The sequence below is a fragment of the Poecile atricapillus genome, chromosome 8 (assembly GCF_030490865.1).
Source record: "Poecile atricapillus isolate bPoeAtr1 chromosome 8, bPoeAtr1.hap1, whole genome shotgun sequence".
NCBI classification, from domain to species: domain Eukaryota; kingdom Metazoa; phylum Chordata; class Aves; order Passeriformes; family Paridae; genus Poecile; species Poecile atricapillus.
In genome coordinates, this window is record NC_081256.1 from 15,495,821 (window position 1) to 15,512,815 (window position 16,995).

At 48.0% G+C, this 16,995-nt stretch overlaps 3 protein-coding genes across 5 annotated transcripts in view; 1 reads left to right on the forward strand and 2 right to left on the reverse strand.

Annotated features, from left to right (window-relative positions):
• Positions 1–16,995, forward strand: part of LOC131581452 (probable cation-transporting ATPase 13A4) — a 214,623-nt gene that overhangs the window by 59,924 nt on the left and 137,704 nt on the right. The window lies entirely within an intron of this gene.
• Positions 1,419–3,604, reverse strand: LOC131581458 (phospholipase A and acyltransferase 3-like). Its single transcript, XM_058843722.1, has 4 exons — positions 3,469–3,604; positions 2,827–3,031; positions 2,360–2,628; positions 1,419–2,069 (listed from the first exon to the last, which is right to left on the reverse strand). Exons 2-4 carry the CDS (start codon positions 2,936–2,938, stop codon positions 1,965–1,967), a joined length of 486 nt encoding a protein of 161 aa, XP_058699705.1. The 5' UTR covers positions 2,939–3,031; positions 3,469–3,604; the 3' UTR covers positions 1,419–1,964.
• LOC131581455 (phospholipase A and acyltransferase 1-like) lies at positions 5,754–8,036 on the reverse strand. 3 transcript variants are annotated; one of them, XM_058843717.1, is made up of 4 exons: positions 8,013–8,036; positions 6,989–7,199; positions 6,525–6,793; positions 5,754–6,156 (listed from the first exon to the last, which is right to left on the reverse strand). In XM_058843717.1, the coding sequence occupies exons 2-4, from the start codon at positions 7,104–7,106 to the stop codon at positions 6,034–6,036; spliced, it is 510 nt and encodes a 169-aa protein (XP_058699700.1). In that variant the 5' UTR covers positions 7,107–7,199; positions 8,013–8,036; the 3' UTR covers positions 5,754–6,033. The 3 variants fall into 3 exon arrangements, with proteins under 3 accessions (XP_058699700.1, XP_058699699.1, XP_058699698.1); XM_058843716.1 differs by lacking the exon at positions 8,013–8,036 and adding an exon at positions 7,644–7,814; XM_058843715.1 differs by lacking the exon at positions 8,013–8,036 and adding an exon at positions 7,637–7,811.

Consider the following 16,995-nt stretch of genomic DNA (forward strand, 5'->3'; position numbering starts at 1 on the left):
CTTGGTGGTTTTCTTCCAAGACAATCCACACATCGACTTTGTGACAAGGAAACAGCGTGGCTCTGTACACTGGGAGATGAAGCATAGGTGCTGCACAGCTCACTCTTCACAATCCTCACCCACAGCACTGCAGAGACCCTGGCTTTGCCTTTCTACTGGCTGGGGGAAGATTGATCTGGTGCTTATGGATGCTTATGGATGCTTTAGAATCATCATTTGGTCACTGAAGGGACAATGGCCATAGCTCTGGCAGCAAAGACTCCTGGCTGCCTTTGTAACTCTTTAATCCTCCCAGTGTTTTGGCAGTGCAGAGAGTAGAATCCTAGAATGGGTTGGGTGTTGGAAGTGATCATAAAAATCGTCTAGCAGGCTTGTTCAGGTTCAAGGCCAAAAAATCACTGCACATACAGGGGTGAAGGGGGAAGTTTTGATGGCATGATGGAACAAAGAGCTTAAAGAGGCAGTTGGGGTTTTCCTGTCACGCCTCTCCACATTGGGGGTCTGCTGCAGCCAAAGAGAGTCAGAAGAACCAGGGAAAAGAACACTTTGTAGGCAGGTAAAAACTGAGCAAAACACCATTGCACCAAAATCAGAATGACCCTGTAAAACACTGAAGGATACAGCATGTAAGACCTGTCCTTCCCTCCTACTCCCTCCTCAGCCCAGGAGCTGTTCAGTTTAGGCAGCACAAGCACAGACTCCAAGACACAGCACAAGCTCTGCCTGTCCTTTTGCACACCTGGCAGCCAGGGCCTTCCCACTCTTATGGGTTTAGGCTTCTTAGGGAATTTTTCCCATTGTCATTGTGAAGACGTTGGGAACAGGAGACGGTGGCTGTGTGGAGATGGATGGTGGGTGAATGAGTTACGTGAAGGAAGCGGCTGATAGTCCTGGCATGCCAACAGAATTGTTTGGCGAGGGGAACGGGGGTTTGGAAGTTTTGTAGCTGGCGGTGCTCTCTTGCGCTCAGGTGATGCGGAGCCGCAGTGCGGTGCCGGGGGCAGCGGAGCACTGTGTCCCGGGATGTGGCTGCGCTGCAGGCTGGCAGCATGGGGGTTTGGGTGGGCTCAATAAGGGGGTTTGTGTGGGATCAGCACGGGGATTTGGGTGGGCTCAGTACGGGGGTTTGGGTGGGAGCAACACGGGGGCTTCAGCCCCAGCTGGCTGTGGGCCGAAAGCACCGAGAGGGACAGCGGCGCTCCGTGACTCAGGAGCTCTGGGGACTGTGCTCTTGGCTGCTCTGTTCTGTACATCCAGCACAGAACTCTTGTTTCTCTTTCCAAATATTTGCCTGGAAGCCCCGTAATGTTGAAGTCATAATCATTTGGAGGGAGGGGTCTTCTTTCTCTTCCAGGAAGGTTCTCACCTTCCGTGGCAAACATCTGTCTTTTAAACCCAAACGCCCCCAGACACTGAGCCTCAGTTGGAAAGCACATGAAACCCTCAGCAGTTCTTTTATTTCAGTGATACACAGAAAGAGCCTCCAGGGTAGCACTAGCTGATCAAAACAGGAAGAAAAGTCTGCACCAGTCCTCAGCAAAGCACTGGTGGGGAGGTGTGGGGAAGGGGAAAGCATGGCAGAAATTACTTGCAACTTGTCCCCAACTACAACAGAAATCATCACAGACAATGAAATAAAACCAGATGTGGCAACCAGGCTTGAGCTGCTGAGGATCATCTTGAGCAGTGATGTTCTTGATCTATCATTTCTTAATGGAATGGCAGGGAAGAGCAAGGCTCAATTGTTAAACTTGCACACAAAGCTATACTCAGATAACAGAAGATTTTAGGGCCATACAAGTTTTGATTTCAGAAATTTTATTGTGGCTTATTTCACCTTAGCACCAAGGGTACACTGTTCCTGGTCAGCCTTGATGGCACGTGTAGCAAAAGCTGATCAGTGACCGCTGTTGTTGGGGGCTCTCCCTGCACTCTGAGCTCTTCCTGACAGCTTATCAGCAGAACTACCTCTTCAACAATGCTGCCAGAGCAAGAGCAGCAAAACCTGTAAGAAGACCTACTACTGCTGATGCAGCACCGTCCTTAGCGGCTTCTTTGGCTTCTTCGACCTGCAAAAGGAAAGTAAAATACAGGCTGGAAACATGAGTAGCACTTATATTTACACCACCCAGCCCTCAACCTCCACCCCCACATGATAACATAGAATAGGCAGGGACAATCAGGGTAAATAGAGCAGTGGGACACATGTGCCCCAGCAACAGAAGGGGTAACACCCAGGTTTTTGCCCCTAGGAGCTGGCATTCAGTGAGAGGGCACTGTCAGGGTGCAGACAGACCACAGTGACCCTCCAAGCCCAGGGGCTCTGGGAGGCAGTGGGGGCTCAGCCAGTGTCACTCACTTGATCAGAGAGTTCTATTCCGTAGCGGAGCTTTGTCACAAAGTGCTCACAGTTTTTGGTAAACACATTATAGGGCACCTCCTTGCCAACCAATTCCTTAGCACGTCGGATGATCTTCTCCACGGGCAAAGGAGTGTAGGAGCGGTCGTATTTGTTGTTGACACGCCATTTATGTTTTCCGGCCACCTTCTCCAGGAGCTGCTTCTTCACTGTGGCTCTTGTGGCGGATATTGATGAGCTGCTAGCCAAAGAGGATGTGTCTCCTTCATCTGGATAAGCCAAAGAGGAGATATTGCAGGCAGGCAGACCCTCTCTGGCCTCTCCAGGACCTCAGATGGGTTTCAGATTGCTCCTGGAAAATCCAGCTACCCACACAGAGTTCACCAGCAGCAGCCCATGAAGGGAGACAGGGCTCTTGGGGCATGCCAACACCCGCTCGGCACCCTGCCAGGTGGCACAAGCCTTACCTGTCACGTGGATGACATATCCATTGCCCACGTAGATGGCCCAGTGCTGATAAACTGGGCGGAAGATCTCGATCAGGTCCCCAGGCTTGGGGTGGCCCCTGCCCTGTGCCATGTCAGCAGCGAGCAGTCAGGACGCGCAGCTGTGGCTGTGCGGGCTCAGCGCAGGGCAGAGCGCAGCGGGGAGGCGAGGGCTGTGCAGGGGCACCTGCCGGGAGCGCAGGCACGGAGGGTGTCAGTGCCGGGCCCCGAGGGCAGCGGCTGCCGGAGCGGCGGCCCCGCTCGGAGCACCGGAGCCGGCTCGGGGCCGCTGCCGCCCGCCGGCCCGGGGCGAGGCACCGAACGGCCCCGCTGCCACCCAGAGCATCCGCAGCAGGCCCAGCCCGGGCCGGCTGCGCGTCCGGCGCCTGCCGCCGTCCCCGGCTGCCCCCGCCCGCCCACGGTTCCCGCGCTCCCCTCCCGGCCGCGCTCCGCTCGGGGCTCCGCTGCTGCCGGGGCCCGGCCCGCTGCCCGGGGCTGCCCGCGCTGCCCAGCCCGTGCCCGGGCTCTGGGGCACCTCCGGCCGCCCGGCGGAGCCGCGCCCGCAGCCTGGAGGGGCCGCATCCTGCTGGGAATGACCGCTCGCATCCCCCGAGCTCCGCTCACCCAGCACCTGTCCCGCTGCTGCCGCGACCGGGCTCCCGGCCCGATGGTCCCGCTATAAATATCATGGTAGAAGAATTTGAGAGCTTCATGGCTGAGAGCACCGCCCCGGACCCGTCCCGTCTGACTCATATGAGCCTCTGCTCCTGGGAATGCTCTGCTTCCGAGGCTCGTGCCAAAACCATGCCTTCTTTGGAAAATCTGTTATTTTACCCAACAAAGTCGGGCCACTGCCTCGTTGCATGGACCGTTTGTCCTCGAGAAGTCCTCCTGTCCATTGATGGGCAGCTGACCTTGTGCCTTTGCAATCCACAGGACATTATCTTGCAGAACAATCACCTCTGGATGCTGAGTAAAACCTGCCTTGGGTACCACTCAACGAGCCAGGACCACAGACAGCAGAGGATGCTGCTGAGGGATTTCAGATGGTCTTGTGTAAAGGCAAAGGACTTTGCAGCAAATGCATGGATTTGATTTATGTTAAGACCAACTACAAAAACAGAGGAGAGGAGCAGGTGACATCCTGAAGCTGGGCTCGGGGCTGCACACTGCTGGGGCTTCCTGGGCTTGCACTGAATCAGCCCAGGTTTTCATGCTCTGCTGTGCTCCAGGTTCAGATAGCTGAAATCCCTAAAAAAAGCCCTTCCATTTAGGGACACACTGTACCTGTGCTGGTTGTGCCCCAGATCACAGGCAAGGATTGTTCTCTCAGCTGTTGGGAAAAGAATAGCACTGGCTCTACCCCACGGCAACTTGAGTAGGTCTTGGGCCTTGCCAGCGTTTCCCAGAAAGGCTCAGAAGTTCTGAATACAGCAAGTGATGGATTCTGCTGCTCCTCCTCACACTCTCAGTTCATGCTTCAGGCAGTGTTGCACCAAATCCTGTCAATGCACTCAGCAGGCTCCATGGAAAGGCAGCCCCATAATGAGCAACATCACCTTGACAGCAAAGAGAAGCACGGTACAATTGCAAACTTCTGCATTCTGTGAAATGTTTCAGCTTCCAAGAACAACAAGGTAAGATGAAGTAATTCCAGTATTCCTGTATTCTTCCCTTACAGGATGAAGTAGAGATGAGAGATGTCCATATGCTGCCTACACACAGTGTTCCCTTGCCAGGGTGTGCAGAGAGAATGCTCTGAGTACAGAAAGATTAAAGCTCACGTGTTGCTGCATAACCACCTAAATAGCTTAGTCAGGAAAGAAGTTTTGATTCCATTTTCATGAGTTCAGAAAGGATTTTAAATTTCAGTTTCATTACAGTATATTTTTCTGTATTAAAACTAAGAACTTTAAATAGATGTAGTCACAAAGGGTAGTCCAAAACAGAACAAGGATTCTATGCTTGGTTATGTCAAACATTGTGAAAATGCCATTTAAAAAAGCAATTTAATAATTTCCTGTTTTGCTTTGCTTGCTTGCACAGCTATCAGTTTACCCACTAAACCAACTTTCTCTCAAGCCACAGATTTTTCACTTCAACTCTTCTGATTCCCTCCCTGATGGGGCTGGCAGGAGAGGCAGTGAGTGCCTGCCTGGTCCTTTGTTGCTGCCTGGGGTTAACCCTGGGCAACCTGTTCAGAGCAGACAAAACCAGCCAGGCTCTCACAGACAGCTGCTCTGCTCTCACCTCTCCCTGCAGTCCAGGCAGTTGCCTGTAAGAAAAGCAGCACAGCATTGTGTGTCTCACAAGTGAGATGCAGGTAACATGTTTCCAAACACTTAAAGCAGATACTCCAGGTAAAGGACAATAAAGCACACTTCCCTTGGTGGTTTTCTTCCAAGACTATCCACACATCGACTTTGTGACAAGGAAACAGCATGGCTCAGTACATTTGTTAACACTTTGTAGGCAGGGAAAAACCATGCAAAACAGCATTATGCCAAACTCCTTTAAAAGAGCACTCCTTTAAAACTCTGAAGGATACAGCTACTAAGACCTACCCTGCCCTCCAACCTCCCGACCTCCCAGGAATTTTTCACTTCAGGCAGAACAAGTACAGGCTCCAAGATGTTGCACGTGCCCTGCCTGCTCCTTTGCAGACACTGCCCCCAGGGCTTTCCCACCTACATAGAACCTCCGCTGGAGAACACTCAGCAGTACTTTCTTCTTACTTTTTTTGGAAAGTTGAAGTTAAAATAAGGGATATATGGAAAAAGGCTACAGGAACCAGTTGATGGAAAGCGATGAAAAGCCTGCATCAGTGCAAATGTGCCCAGACTACCACAAAAATCATCATAGATAATGAAATATAAGTAACCAGGCAACCACACTAGTGCTGCTGGAGGTCACCTTAAAGGGTGCCAATCTTGACTTTTTATTTATTAAAGAGATAGCAGGGAAAAGCATGGTTGAATTGTTGAACTTAGACACAAAGTTATTCTCAGATAAAAGAGGTTTTGGGAGCAATTAAAGTTTGGGTTTCTAACAATTATTAAGGCTTATTTAATGTATACAGCAAGGCACAGTAGTTAATCAGCTTTGATGGCAGGTGTAGCAAAAGCTGACCAGTGATGGCTGTTTCCAGGTGCTCCCCCTGCCTTGTTCTGAGATCTTCCTGACAGCCCATCAGTAGTATTTTCTCTCTTTCCTGGATGAGTCCCCACAGAAACCCTTCACAACAGCAGTGGCAAGTCCAGCAAGAATGATACCTCCTACGGCTGCTGTAGCACCAATAACTACATTTGTGACCTGTAAGGTGAAAGTAAAACACAGGCTGGAAACATGAGGAGCACCTACATTTACACTCCCCCACATGATAACACAGACTAGGCAGGGACAATCAGGGTAAATAGAGCAGTGGGACAGATGTGCCCCAGCAGCAGAAGGGGTAACACCCAGGTTTTTGCCCCTAGGAGCTGGCATTCAGTGAGAGGGCACTGTCAGGGTGCAGACAGACCACAGTGACCCTCCAGGCCCAGGGGCTCTGGGAGGCCAGAGGCAGCGCTGGTTTGGAGCTGTCCCCATGCAGGCTGCCGGCTGTGTCCCAGGGCTGGGCTCACAGTGAGCAGCCAGGAGGGGCTCTGGGAGGCAGCGGGGGCTCAGCCAGTGTCACTCACTTGATCAGAGACTCTCTCTCCATAGCGGAGCTCTGTCACAAAGTGCTCACAGTTGCTGCCAAGCACATCATACGGCACCTCCCTGTCAATCCATTCCTCAGCACGTCGGATGATCTCCTCTACGGGGCGAGGAGTGCGGGAGCAGTCGTGTTTGTTGTTGACACGCCATTTATTATTTCCCACCACCTCCTTCAGGAGCTGCTTCTTCACCTTGGCCTTTCTGGTGAATATTGATGTGGTGCTCACTGACAGGGATGGGGCTCCTTCATCTGGATAAGCCAAAGAGGAGATATTGCAGGCAGGCAGACCCTCTCTGGCCTCTCCAGGAACTCAGATGGGTTTCTGATTGTGCCTGGAAAGGTTATCTACACACACAGTGTCCACCAGCAGCCCATAGAGGGAGACAGGGCTCTTGAGGCATGCCAACACCCACTCGGCACCCTGCCAGGTGGCACAAGCCTTACCTACAGGTGTCACATTGATGACATATCCATCCCCCACGTAGATGGCCCAGTGCTGGTACATTGGCCGGAAGATCTCGATCAGGTCCCCAGGCTTGGGGTGGCCCCTGCCCTGTGCCATGTCAGCAGCGAGCAGTCAGGACGCGCAGCTGTGGCTGTGCGGGCTCAGCGCAGGGCAGAGCGCAGCGGGGAGGCGAGGGCTGTGCAGGGGCACCTGCCGGGAGCGCAGGCACGGAGGGTGTCAGTGCCGGGCCCCGAGGGCAGCGGCTGCCGGAGCGGCGGCCCCGCTCGGAGCACCGGAGCCGGCTCGGGGCCGCTGCCGCCCGCCGGCCCGGGGCGAGGCACCGAACGGCCCCGCTGCCACCCAGAGCATCCGCCGCAGGCCCAGCCCGGGCCGGCTGCGCGTCCGGCGCCTGCCGCCGTCCCCGGCTGCCCCCGCCCGCCCACGGTGCCCGCGCTCCCCTCCCGGCCGCGCTCCGCTCGGGGCTCCGCTGCTGCCGGGGCCCGGCCCGCTGCCCGGGGCTGCCCGCGCTGCCCAGCCCGTGCCCGGGCTCTGGGGCACCTCCGGCCGCTCGGCAGAGCCGCGCCCGCAGCCTGGAGGGGCCGCATCCTGCTGGGAATGACCGCTCGCATCCCCCGAGCTCCGCTCACCCAGCACCTGTCCCGCTGCTGCCGCGACCGGGCTCCCGGCCCGATGGTCCCGCTATAAATAGCAAGAAGATGGCGCTTGAGCCGATCCCGCCGTGCTCACTGGCGACGCTGACCGAGAGCTGTCCTCTCTCTGCCGTTCTCTTCCGTCCCGGCCTGTCCCACCGCCCCCGCTTTCTCCCTCCGACCTCCCTCCCTTGCGGACGCTCCACTCCCGAGATTGTTGCCAAAACCAATCGTTTAGTGGAAAATCCGATCCTGTCCCCGAGGAGGACGTGCCATTGCCACTTTCCCGGAGACTGCCACTGCCCCTCGAGCCCTGCCAGTCGCGGAGGGATTCCGGTCCCACTCGACCAAGCGGTGAGTGAGCGTCCCTTACCAGGAAACCTTTGGAGAGAAGAACGGGATGCTGCCGTTCTACTTCTTCACCGTGATGAGAAAGAAAGGAGGTGGAGCTCTGAGTAAAATAATTTTAGGGCAAAGGGATTTTTAGGATGTGTTTTTATGACGTGGCCTGGGCATTTCCTTTGGGACATCAGAGGAATCTCATAATTGTGCCCAGCAAGGGTCCTGATCCAAAAGAGAAGCACAGCTGAGCCCCTACAGCCATCTCCTTTAGTGGTGCTGGCGCCGTGTGCTAAAACAAACAAGAAACCTGTCCTCTGGGTAAGCTGAACTAAGCAGTGTATTTAAAGCCTTGCATTTCAAAAGTCAGGTGAGCAAGCTGTTTAAGAGATGAGAGCAGTGGAAGATTTGTCATCCTTCTGTCTTCCAGTGACATGAAATTGTTAATTCAGAGGAGCACTGAGCAGCAGCTCCACTTTCTGTATCATTCCTTTCTTTAAGTCTGAAGTATTTGCAAAGCTTTGCAGTGGAAATTGCATCACCAAAGTATAGAAATCTTGGTGGTATGTAAATGGTAATGTAAATGGTATCTTGTGGTATGAAAAAAAAAAAAACACCAAAAAACATATACTTGGAAATCCAGATGTCTGCTTTACCTGGGCACAGCAGGGTCCTGTTGCTTGGAGGAGCCTGAGCTGGGATCCTGCAGGGCAGGGGCTGGCCTGTGCTCCCACCCAGTGCAAAGGGAGGTGAGCGTGGTCAGCACCGCTCGACAGTCACTGAATCACGCTGTAGCAGGCGCGAGAGTGCAAAAGCAACTGACACTGAACAGGCGGCAGAGATGGCATTATAAACACAGTGAAATTCCAGCATAAAGTTGACAGCTCATTTGTGCACGAGTAGGTCTCTCTCACTGATTCATTTTCATTGTGTAATGAGGTTGAAAGGCCCTTTCTATTCATACTCTTTCCAAAAGAGATGTGGCCTGTGTGTACTGACAGCTGGTGTTCCTGAATGGACCAGAATAACCTAACTCACCATGGACACTGCAAATACTTCTCTGGCCAGCAGTACACACGTGTTTATGAATACAAGGGAAAGGAGAAAGGGTAAGTAAATAATAACCAACATTACAGCAGGAACAACAGCAAGCCATGTTTAGGAAACCCTGCTCTCTGACCAACCAGGACCCACTCTAGCAGTCACACTTGCTGCACTTGAGCTGGGATGGGAGCCCCCATCACCTCTTTGAGGTGCCCCCCTTGACTACCCTGTACACCTCACACTCACACATTCAAAGTCTTCTTACCTGCTCGGCCCCAGGTTTCCCATAGCAGAGTCTCAAACATCTGGATCCTTAAAATAAATTAATCATGGTGCAACAACAAAGCAACAGCTTGATCTGGATGCCTCTGAGGAGGAACCGCAAACAAAAGAAATCCTGTGGATTTTGTGGCCTCACAGTCTGAGGTCCTCAGCCCCTGCTGTATTTCTGAATGTCTGTCCACATGCCTGTGTCACAGGTCCCCATGCCATTTGTTATGTAAAGAGTGGCACCAGTTCTGTCAGGCTTTGCCATCCAGAGCTCAATCTGCATCTCACACTGCAGCTGTACAATGAGCTACCTGCATTATATGTCTTCCTCAACAATCAAAAAGTAATCTGCAATGAACCAGAAAATCACCAGAAAAATTTTTCATGGTGCTTTACATCTCAAAGCCTCACTCATAGCCCTGATTATCCATTCTGCTTGGACAAGGCTCAGGCAATGCTTCAGTCCCTGAGCTTTGTGAGTGGTCTGTCATGAGGTGGGTCTCACACACAGCATGCAACTAGGCATTGCTGAAAATACCTTTGCAAACACCTCCTGATGTAGAGGAGTCCTTAGTATGGTCTGGGGCTGAGTTGATGCAGAGCTCCTCTCACATTCATCAGTGTGGCAGCTTCTGAGTCTGCAAAGACCCCCAAGGAGAGCTTATGACGTGATCTTATTCTCATGAAAGTTTTTGTTATGCTGTTGCTTAGCCCCCACAGTTTGGGGACTGATGACAAGCCTGCTTCTTGTCCCCTCCACTCTAAGGGAATAACGGGGGTCATCCTTTTTTTATTACATCTGTCCTCAGGTGAGCTCAGTGTCTTGTTTCTTTCTCTCCCCAGTTGTACATGTCTTCCCAGAAGATGGGTAAAGAACTGTGTCCATGTCAGTCAACTAATCCCCTCCCCATGGAAAGATTTGGGTAACATCTCATGAAGACCTGCCTGGGATGCTATAACTAGTTTGTAGAATCATAGAATGGTTTGGAACCTTAAGATCATCCAGTTCTGATCTCCTGCCATGGGCAGGGACACCTTTCATTAAACCAGGTTGCTCAAAGCTCCATCCAACCTGGCCCTGAACACTTCCAGGGACAGGGCATCCACAACTTCTCTGGATAACCCATTCCAGTGACTCACTGCCCTCATAGTAAGGCATTTCTTTCTAAAATCTAGCCTAACCTACTTTCTGACTTCTAACCTTAACTTACTATCTTTCAGTTTGAAAAATTCTGACCATCACAGAATTCACATCAGTCTATGGTTTGTGCATCTCTCAGAGGTGTGTATGTGATGTTGTGCAGCCCACTTGTGCCATCAAGGTCTGTCTGGAATTTGTGTTTTTCAAACATCCTTTGAAGACAACAGAGCCTCTTCTGTCAGTTAGAACACATTTCAGTTTGGGTCTACAACATGAGACCTGAGAGATATTTTAAATGAACAATTTCAAAGGTTTTCAACAAATGCAATGATAAATTTATTATTATTTCTTCTCAAAGTATTAGAAATACAATTAAAATACAAGAGTAAAAAGTATGACAAATAATAATATTGTTAACTATAGGTGTGTATTTGGGGATTCATTTTGATCAAATGCACTGTTCACGATGCAGCCATAATCTTGCTCACGTACTCTGGCATCCAATTCATCCCTGGACCATTTCAAAGAAGAATCCCTTGTTATTGTAACTGTATCCACCTTTGTCTTCCTTCTGTACAATGAAGGGGAAAAAAAAAAGGAATAATAAATTTTAATTTCTATTCTTATTTATAGTGAGAGATCAAACAGTGCTGTGAGCATGAATGGAACTGGATTTTGGAGAAGCTGGAGTTTTATGATAAGTAACACACATGTCTTGTGTAAAAGAAATGGCACGTGTTCGTTCTTAATTAACAAAAAAAAGGTAAGTTTTCCCTCACATTCCTCAGGAGAGATCCCCAATGCTGTGGCTCCTTTCTGGTCTTGCAGGTATGTGACTGATGGGAATTTTGAGGTTTACAGGTGCTAAAAGAGGTTGTCTTTGATTTGTGGAGTGTAGTAAAGCTGGGAAAAGCCTTACCTGAACAGAAGCACTGTAGAAGAGATGAGAATGACAATAACAGCTACACCTGCCACAACTGCAATGACGATGGCAATTGTGTGACCTGAATCCTCTGTGTCAGGATCTTCAGCTGAAGAACAAACAAGAGCCCTGTCACTGGAAGTTAACTGTGCTGTGAACAGAAATGTTTTTTCTCCACCCTTGCATGTCTTTTTGGTTTTACTGTGTTCTCTGTGGCTTTCTGGAGTGGTGTCAGACCCAGATCCTGTGTGCTGTACCAAGCCCTGCTGTCCTGCTTTCTGGTACTTCTCCACTGGAATTCTGACCCTTCTCACTGCTTGGATGACCACAGGCTCTCACCCACTGGGTTACTAACTTACATCATGAAAATGAAAAGCAAGCCCAGTCTTCTCAATAACAACATACATTTTTTAAAACATCGTGTTTAATGCAGACAGGGAAATCCAGAATAGTTTTATTACCTATTTTTTCAGCCTCACAGTTTGGTCCTGTGTAGAGTTCTGAACATTCACACAAGTGGAGGGAGGTGCTGTTGGAAGCTTCAGAGCAAATGCCATCATTCTTACAAGGATTTGGCATACATGGGCCACCTGGGAAAAAAAGGAGAAACACTTGACTCTCAGATAATCCAACCCTGGAAGGTTGGAAAAGAATTGTTCTTGCTTAGATTATGCTGATTCCTAATGCTGCCCGTCCCTTGTATTTTAGCATGTTTCTTGTATCTGACAACAGGAATAAAGGAAATAAATACTGTTTCTCCAGTGAAACATCAGAGTAAGATGCCTTTCATGGTTTCCTGTGAAGGCAGGTGAGCCTGCCAAGGCTTTCCCTTGGAGGAATGTGCCCTGAGGGGTTGAGATAAGCTTATCACAGCTCCTTCAGTGCATATTCCTCCAAGGGAAAGCCTTGGCAGGCTCACCTGTCTCCCCAGTTTTCTTCTGTACACTCTCTCCTGCAACTATCCCTAACCCAGTGATGTCTTTTAAAGTTAGTCAAGACTTCATAGCATCAAAGACAGTATGATAGCGGTTGACTCACTCCTGTAGCAGCCACGACTGTAGTTTGAAATGCCACAGATTTCACCAAACCCACACACTATCTCAGAGCAGAAAACAGTGGAACTTTCTGTGCACTGGCATCTCTGAGAGCAGTCATCAGTGGTGAATATTTCTCCAATCTGGAAGAACAGGTGATAGATGTTAAAAACGATCAAATAAACAATCAGCCAGAAAAAGCATTAATGTAGCACTGGAACCCTCATTATACTCTCTCCAATGCTTTCCTGATGAATGGCAATAGGGAAGATTGGGGTTTTTAAACTAGTTTGTAAAACAAAAAGAAAGCGAACAGCTTACTAATGCAGCTCTTTGAAACTAGAGGATGGCCAAAGAAAGAAAGCAAAAGAAGAGTTTGGGGCGTGAGATCCTAGCCCCAGGCAGGGTACATGTGCAACCGAAAATGGGAAACTGTTGCTGGAGATGAGTGGCAGATGAATCACATCCTACCTCCAAGGCAATGTGGAAATGCTATCTGCCATTTTTCTTAAAAGTGCCACCTCTTAATAGTAAATCTTTACTGGTTTAGGCCTTTTTATACCCAATCTCTAGTGGTTAACCAGAATTCTGTGAGATAATGGAGCTGTTCTATCCTGCAGTGACAATGGAGGATTCTCATCAGAATCCAGCTTTGCTCAGGGCTCTCTTCATGTCCTACCCATCCCTACAGACTCTCAACCCTGCCTATACCTCTCTTCATTGGGAGGAGCAAAGCCAATTTTTCTGTAACTGGTATGTTGTAAAGTTTAAAGTCTATGAGTGTAATAAAGGTCAAGAATTAGCATGAATTTAATCACATAATTTCTCCAAGTGTCTGCCTTGGACTGGCAGGCAGAGGGAGACCAAGAGATCTTGACCTCTCTTCCCTTTCTCCAGAAACCAGAATTTTATTAAACAATTGCTCTTTGTTTCTAATGTTTCTACTGCAAAATAACATGCTGAGGATTATGAGGAGATGGTCAAAATAACTAACAAGAGAAAATACTGTTTAATGCTGTGGGAGCTTTCTGACCCACAGCGAGACTGTACCTCATAGTATTTGTTAAGGTATGTGCAGCCACACTGTTTGTAAGGCACACAGTCAAAGCCACTAAGAACATAACCAGGGAGACATTCACAGCCTTCAACACAGGGTGATTCACACTGAGAGGGGCTGGTCAGGTCGTTGCAGGATGCTGGGCATGCAGACATGCATGAGCTGTACTTGCTGTTGGCAGGACATGATATGCCTGTAAAAATAAGGAGTCCAGTTATACCAGGCTGCTGTGTGTTACTTACTTACAAAATTCCCTTTCTGATCCATTTTCTAGGAGGCAATATGATAAACACACACACACACAGATATGCATACATATATTATAGTATTGAAGTTGTAAGTAAAGCACTCCAAAGTCAGGAAATGCATCATCAAAGCTATTTGTATACTGTTCTCTCATTCCTAGTATACACTGGTTCATATAAAGGGTTCAGGTTTATACATGTTCAGGGTTGCCAGCCCTGCAAGTGCCAGAGCTGTTCCACAGCTTTGGGAACTATTTTGCCAGAAATACAAACTCATCTAACCATAGCAGATACAGGGAAAATATGGTTTGATGAACTCCAAACTTAAAAAGACAAAAAATATGTTTGAGATGATTGTAAGTCTTATTTCAGCATTTTTTTAGTCTGAAAAGTTTTGAGTGTTCAGTTGAATTTATTTTTTAATCTTGAAATTTCACAGGCAAAAGAGATAATTAGTATATTTTGTAGATTTAAAGAGAGTTTGAAATTAAATGCTTTGCCTTCAGATTTGTAGCTTGTCATGGTCTCAAAAATTTTAACTTTTTGTCCCGTTGGGAATGGGGACACCTTTTCACTCACAAAACTTCTAATGACAAGGAGCTGACAGCTCTGATTTCCTAAGTATCTCTCGAAGCTGGGGTTTAAATGCAAAAGTCAGCATAGGACACAGAAGAGAAGCCAGAAAAACTAGTGTGCTTAACTGTGAAGAGTGAGTGAAGTGTGAATCAACATGTTTTTACTCTCTGGGAAGATTTGATATAGGAAAAGGCTCAAATTTCAGATTTTAAGAGTCCTGTAGGTAGAATCCCTGCTTTGTGTTTCTTCCTGTGCTTACCACAGTCTGTCTGTTGCCTCCAGCCATCCATGCTGACTCCTTGCTGCTGACAAGCCAGCACATATTCCTCCAGACTGCGACACAAGGTAGCAACTTCATCTTCTTCCACACACATATCAAACAGGCAGCTCCTATGTGCAACATGAGAAAACATTAATTCCCAGTACATATGCTATTGGTTGTTTTCATCTGCTTTTCTGCCTGACTCCTGGTTTTGTCTTCCAGGATCTGCCTGACAGGAAACAGAGGAATAAAAGACACTCCAAGCACATGGTTGGGAAGATCAGGTCATTTGCTGTGCAGCTGTTGCTGCTCTATGAGGTGTCCATATAGGATCATAGCATCATTAAAGCTGGAAAAGGCCTCTAAGATCATTAAGCCCAGCCTTTAACCTAACTCTGCCAGGTCCACCACTAAACTATGGCCCTATACATAAAATTTTCCTCCTAAGCAATCTAAGCCTTCCTTGGACTAAGCAATAAAATGTTACCTTAACACAGTAAGTTCTTCTTTGCGCTCTGCTTCTGTTTCAGGATAAATCTTGCTTATAGAACACTTCTTCATGCTGCTAAGTGCTACAGCTGAACTATACACTACTTTCAATACATGGGTACCCTCCTCATGTCCATGTGCCTTGAATGTTGACATAGAATTCTGTTTTATCCAGTGTTTGCTTGCCAGTGCTACCTTCTCAGTTTTGCTTATCATTTGAGTATTCATGGCCTGACTTTCAGAGGCCAAGATCCAAGATGTATGGAATCTGCAAATATGCAGCACCTCAGAAAAATCAGGGCAACCACTGAGCAGGTAGAACAGGCTTCCCAACCAAATTCTAGAGTGAGGAGAAAAGTAGGCTGATGTTAAGAATCAGGAGATTTATCTATATCTATTTATATCTATATCTAATCATCTCTATCTAAATATCTATATCTATACACTCTATATATAATCTATAGATATAGATATATGTATACACATTGAAGTCAGTGGTCCACTTTATTTGGCTTAAGATACTGATAAAATTCTTCTCACAGATAAGAGGGACTTCGGGGTGGGCATTATCTGTCTTTAAACATTAGGCATAGCTATGTAACTAAAGAAAACTGGCAGCTACTTGCCAAATCTGTGACTGATGGTGGATGAAGGATGAAAGATGAATGTGGGGATGAATACAGCTCGGAATTAGGTATTAGAGTTGGACATGTAGGAGGCAGAGCAACCCTGAAACACAGCAGAGGGAACTTTCTTGAAGATACCAGGTGAGTTACTCTTCACTAATCTGGTTATTGTACTTCTCCATAAAAATTTCAGAAAGTTTCACTGTAGCTTCAGCCTTTGGCTATGGCGTGATAAATATTTTATGAAGCTAGAACAGCTACACAGCAGACCCAGGTGCTACATTCTCACTGAATGTGGATGAGAACTGTAAGCACACTGGAAATTCCAGGCTACAGGGATAATGCTTAACACAGCTGCTTTATTTGTGTGGGGAAAGAGGAAAGCTGTTTTGTAGAGCTAGCAGAGCAGTGAAACGCTGAATAGATGAAAGAAAGATAATCACAACTGTTTAAAAATAAATGACACTATCTTCAGCTCCTGTTAATACCTTGGAGACTCCAGATGACTGAAGATCTTGTCAGAAACTATTGCCAAAATGATTTTGTAAACTGGGAGAGCAACTGTCTGCAGAAGACACTTACGTGAAATAGAAATCTGGTTGGACTGTGGAATGACACTTGGCAAAAGGACCATTCAAGTTAGTCAGGATTTGACACTTTGTAGTTGTGTTTTGCTGCTCCAGCTGATTTTCATTGCAGCCTTGGAAAAGCCCTGGATCTGGTTCCTCCTCAGACTCATTTTCTGAGATGACATCTCGTCTGTAAATGAGAAGAAGAAAGGTAAGACAGAAATGAGACAGTGTAGTTATTCCTAGAAGCTAACTATGAATTAATTCACTCACTTCTAGTGGCAGTGCTTGCTGTGGATATTAAATAGAAAATCAAGTACCTGAGACGAGAGCTTCTTTTCAGAGGAACTTTCCAACTTTCACCAAATACATTCACGTTCCTCACCCAAACACCATCTGGATTTGTGAAATCATTTCTGTGTCTCCCATCAAAGTCACCACACAAGCCTTCCACTCTGTTTCTGTAGGAGGTAGCCAGCTTTATGTCTAGACAAAGTCAGAAGGAAAAAGAGCTATTACACAGAAATTGTTGCCATGGAGTGTATGGAAGAGGTGGAAATCAATGCCAAGTGGCACATGCCATGATTCAGATTGCAGGTGGTAATGTGACACAGGCTTAATACATAGCATAAGAGCACAGCCCTGAACATACCTATTCATACATGTATTCACACTTTCTGTGCTCTGTAATGTGGATCAAGCAAAAAGTAATTTGTCACAAGTTTTTATATAACATGATATCACTGCCTGGGTGCTCTTAGTGCATGCTGCTTACTGCTTTG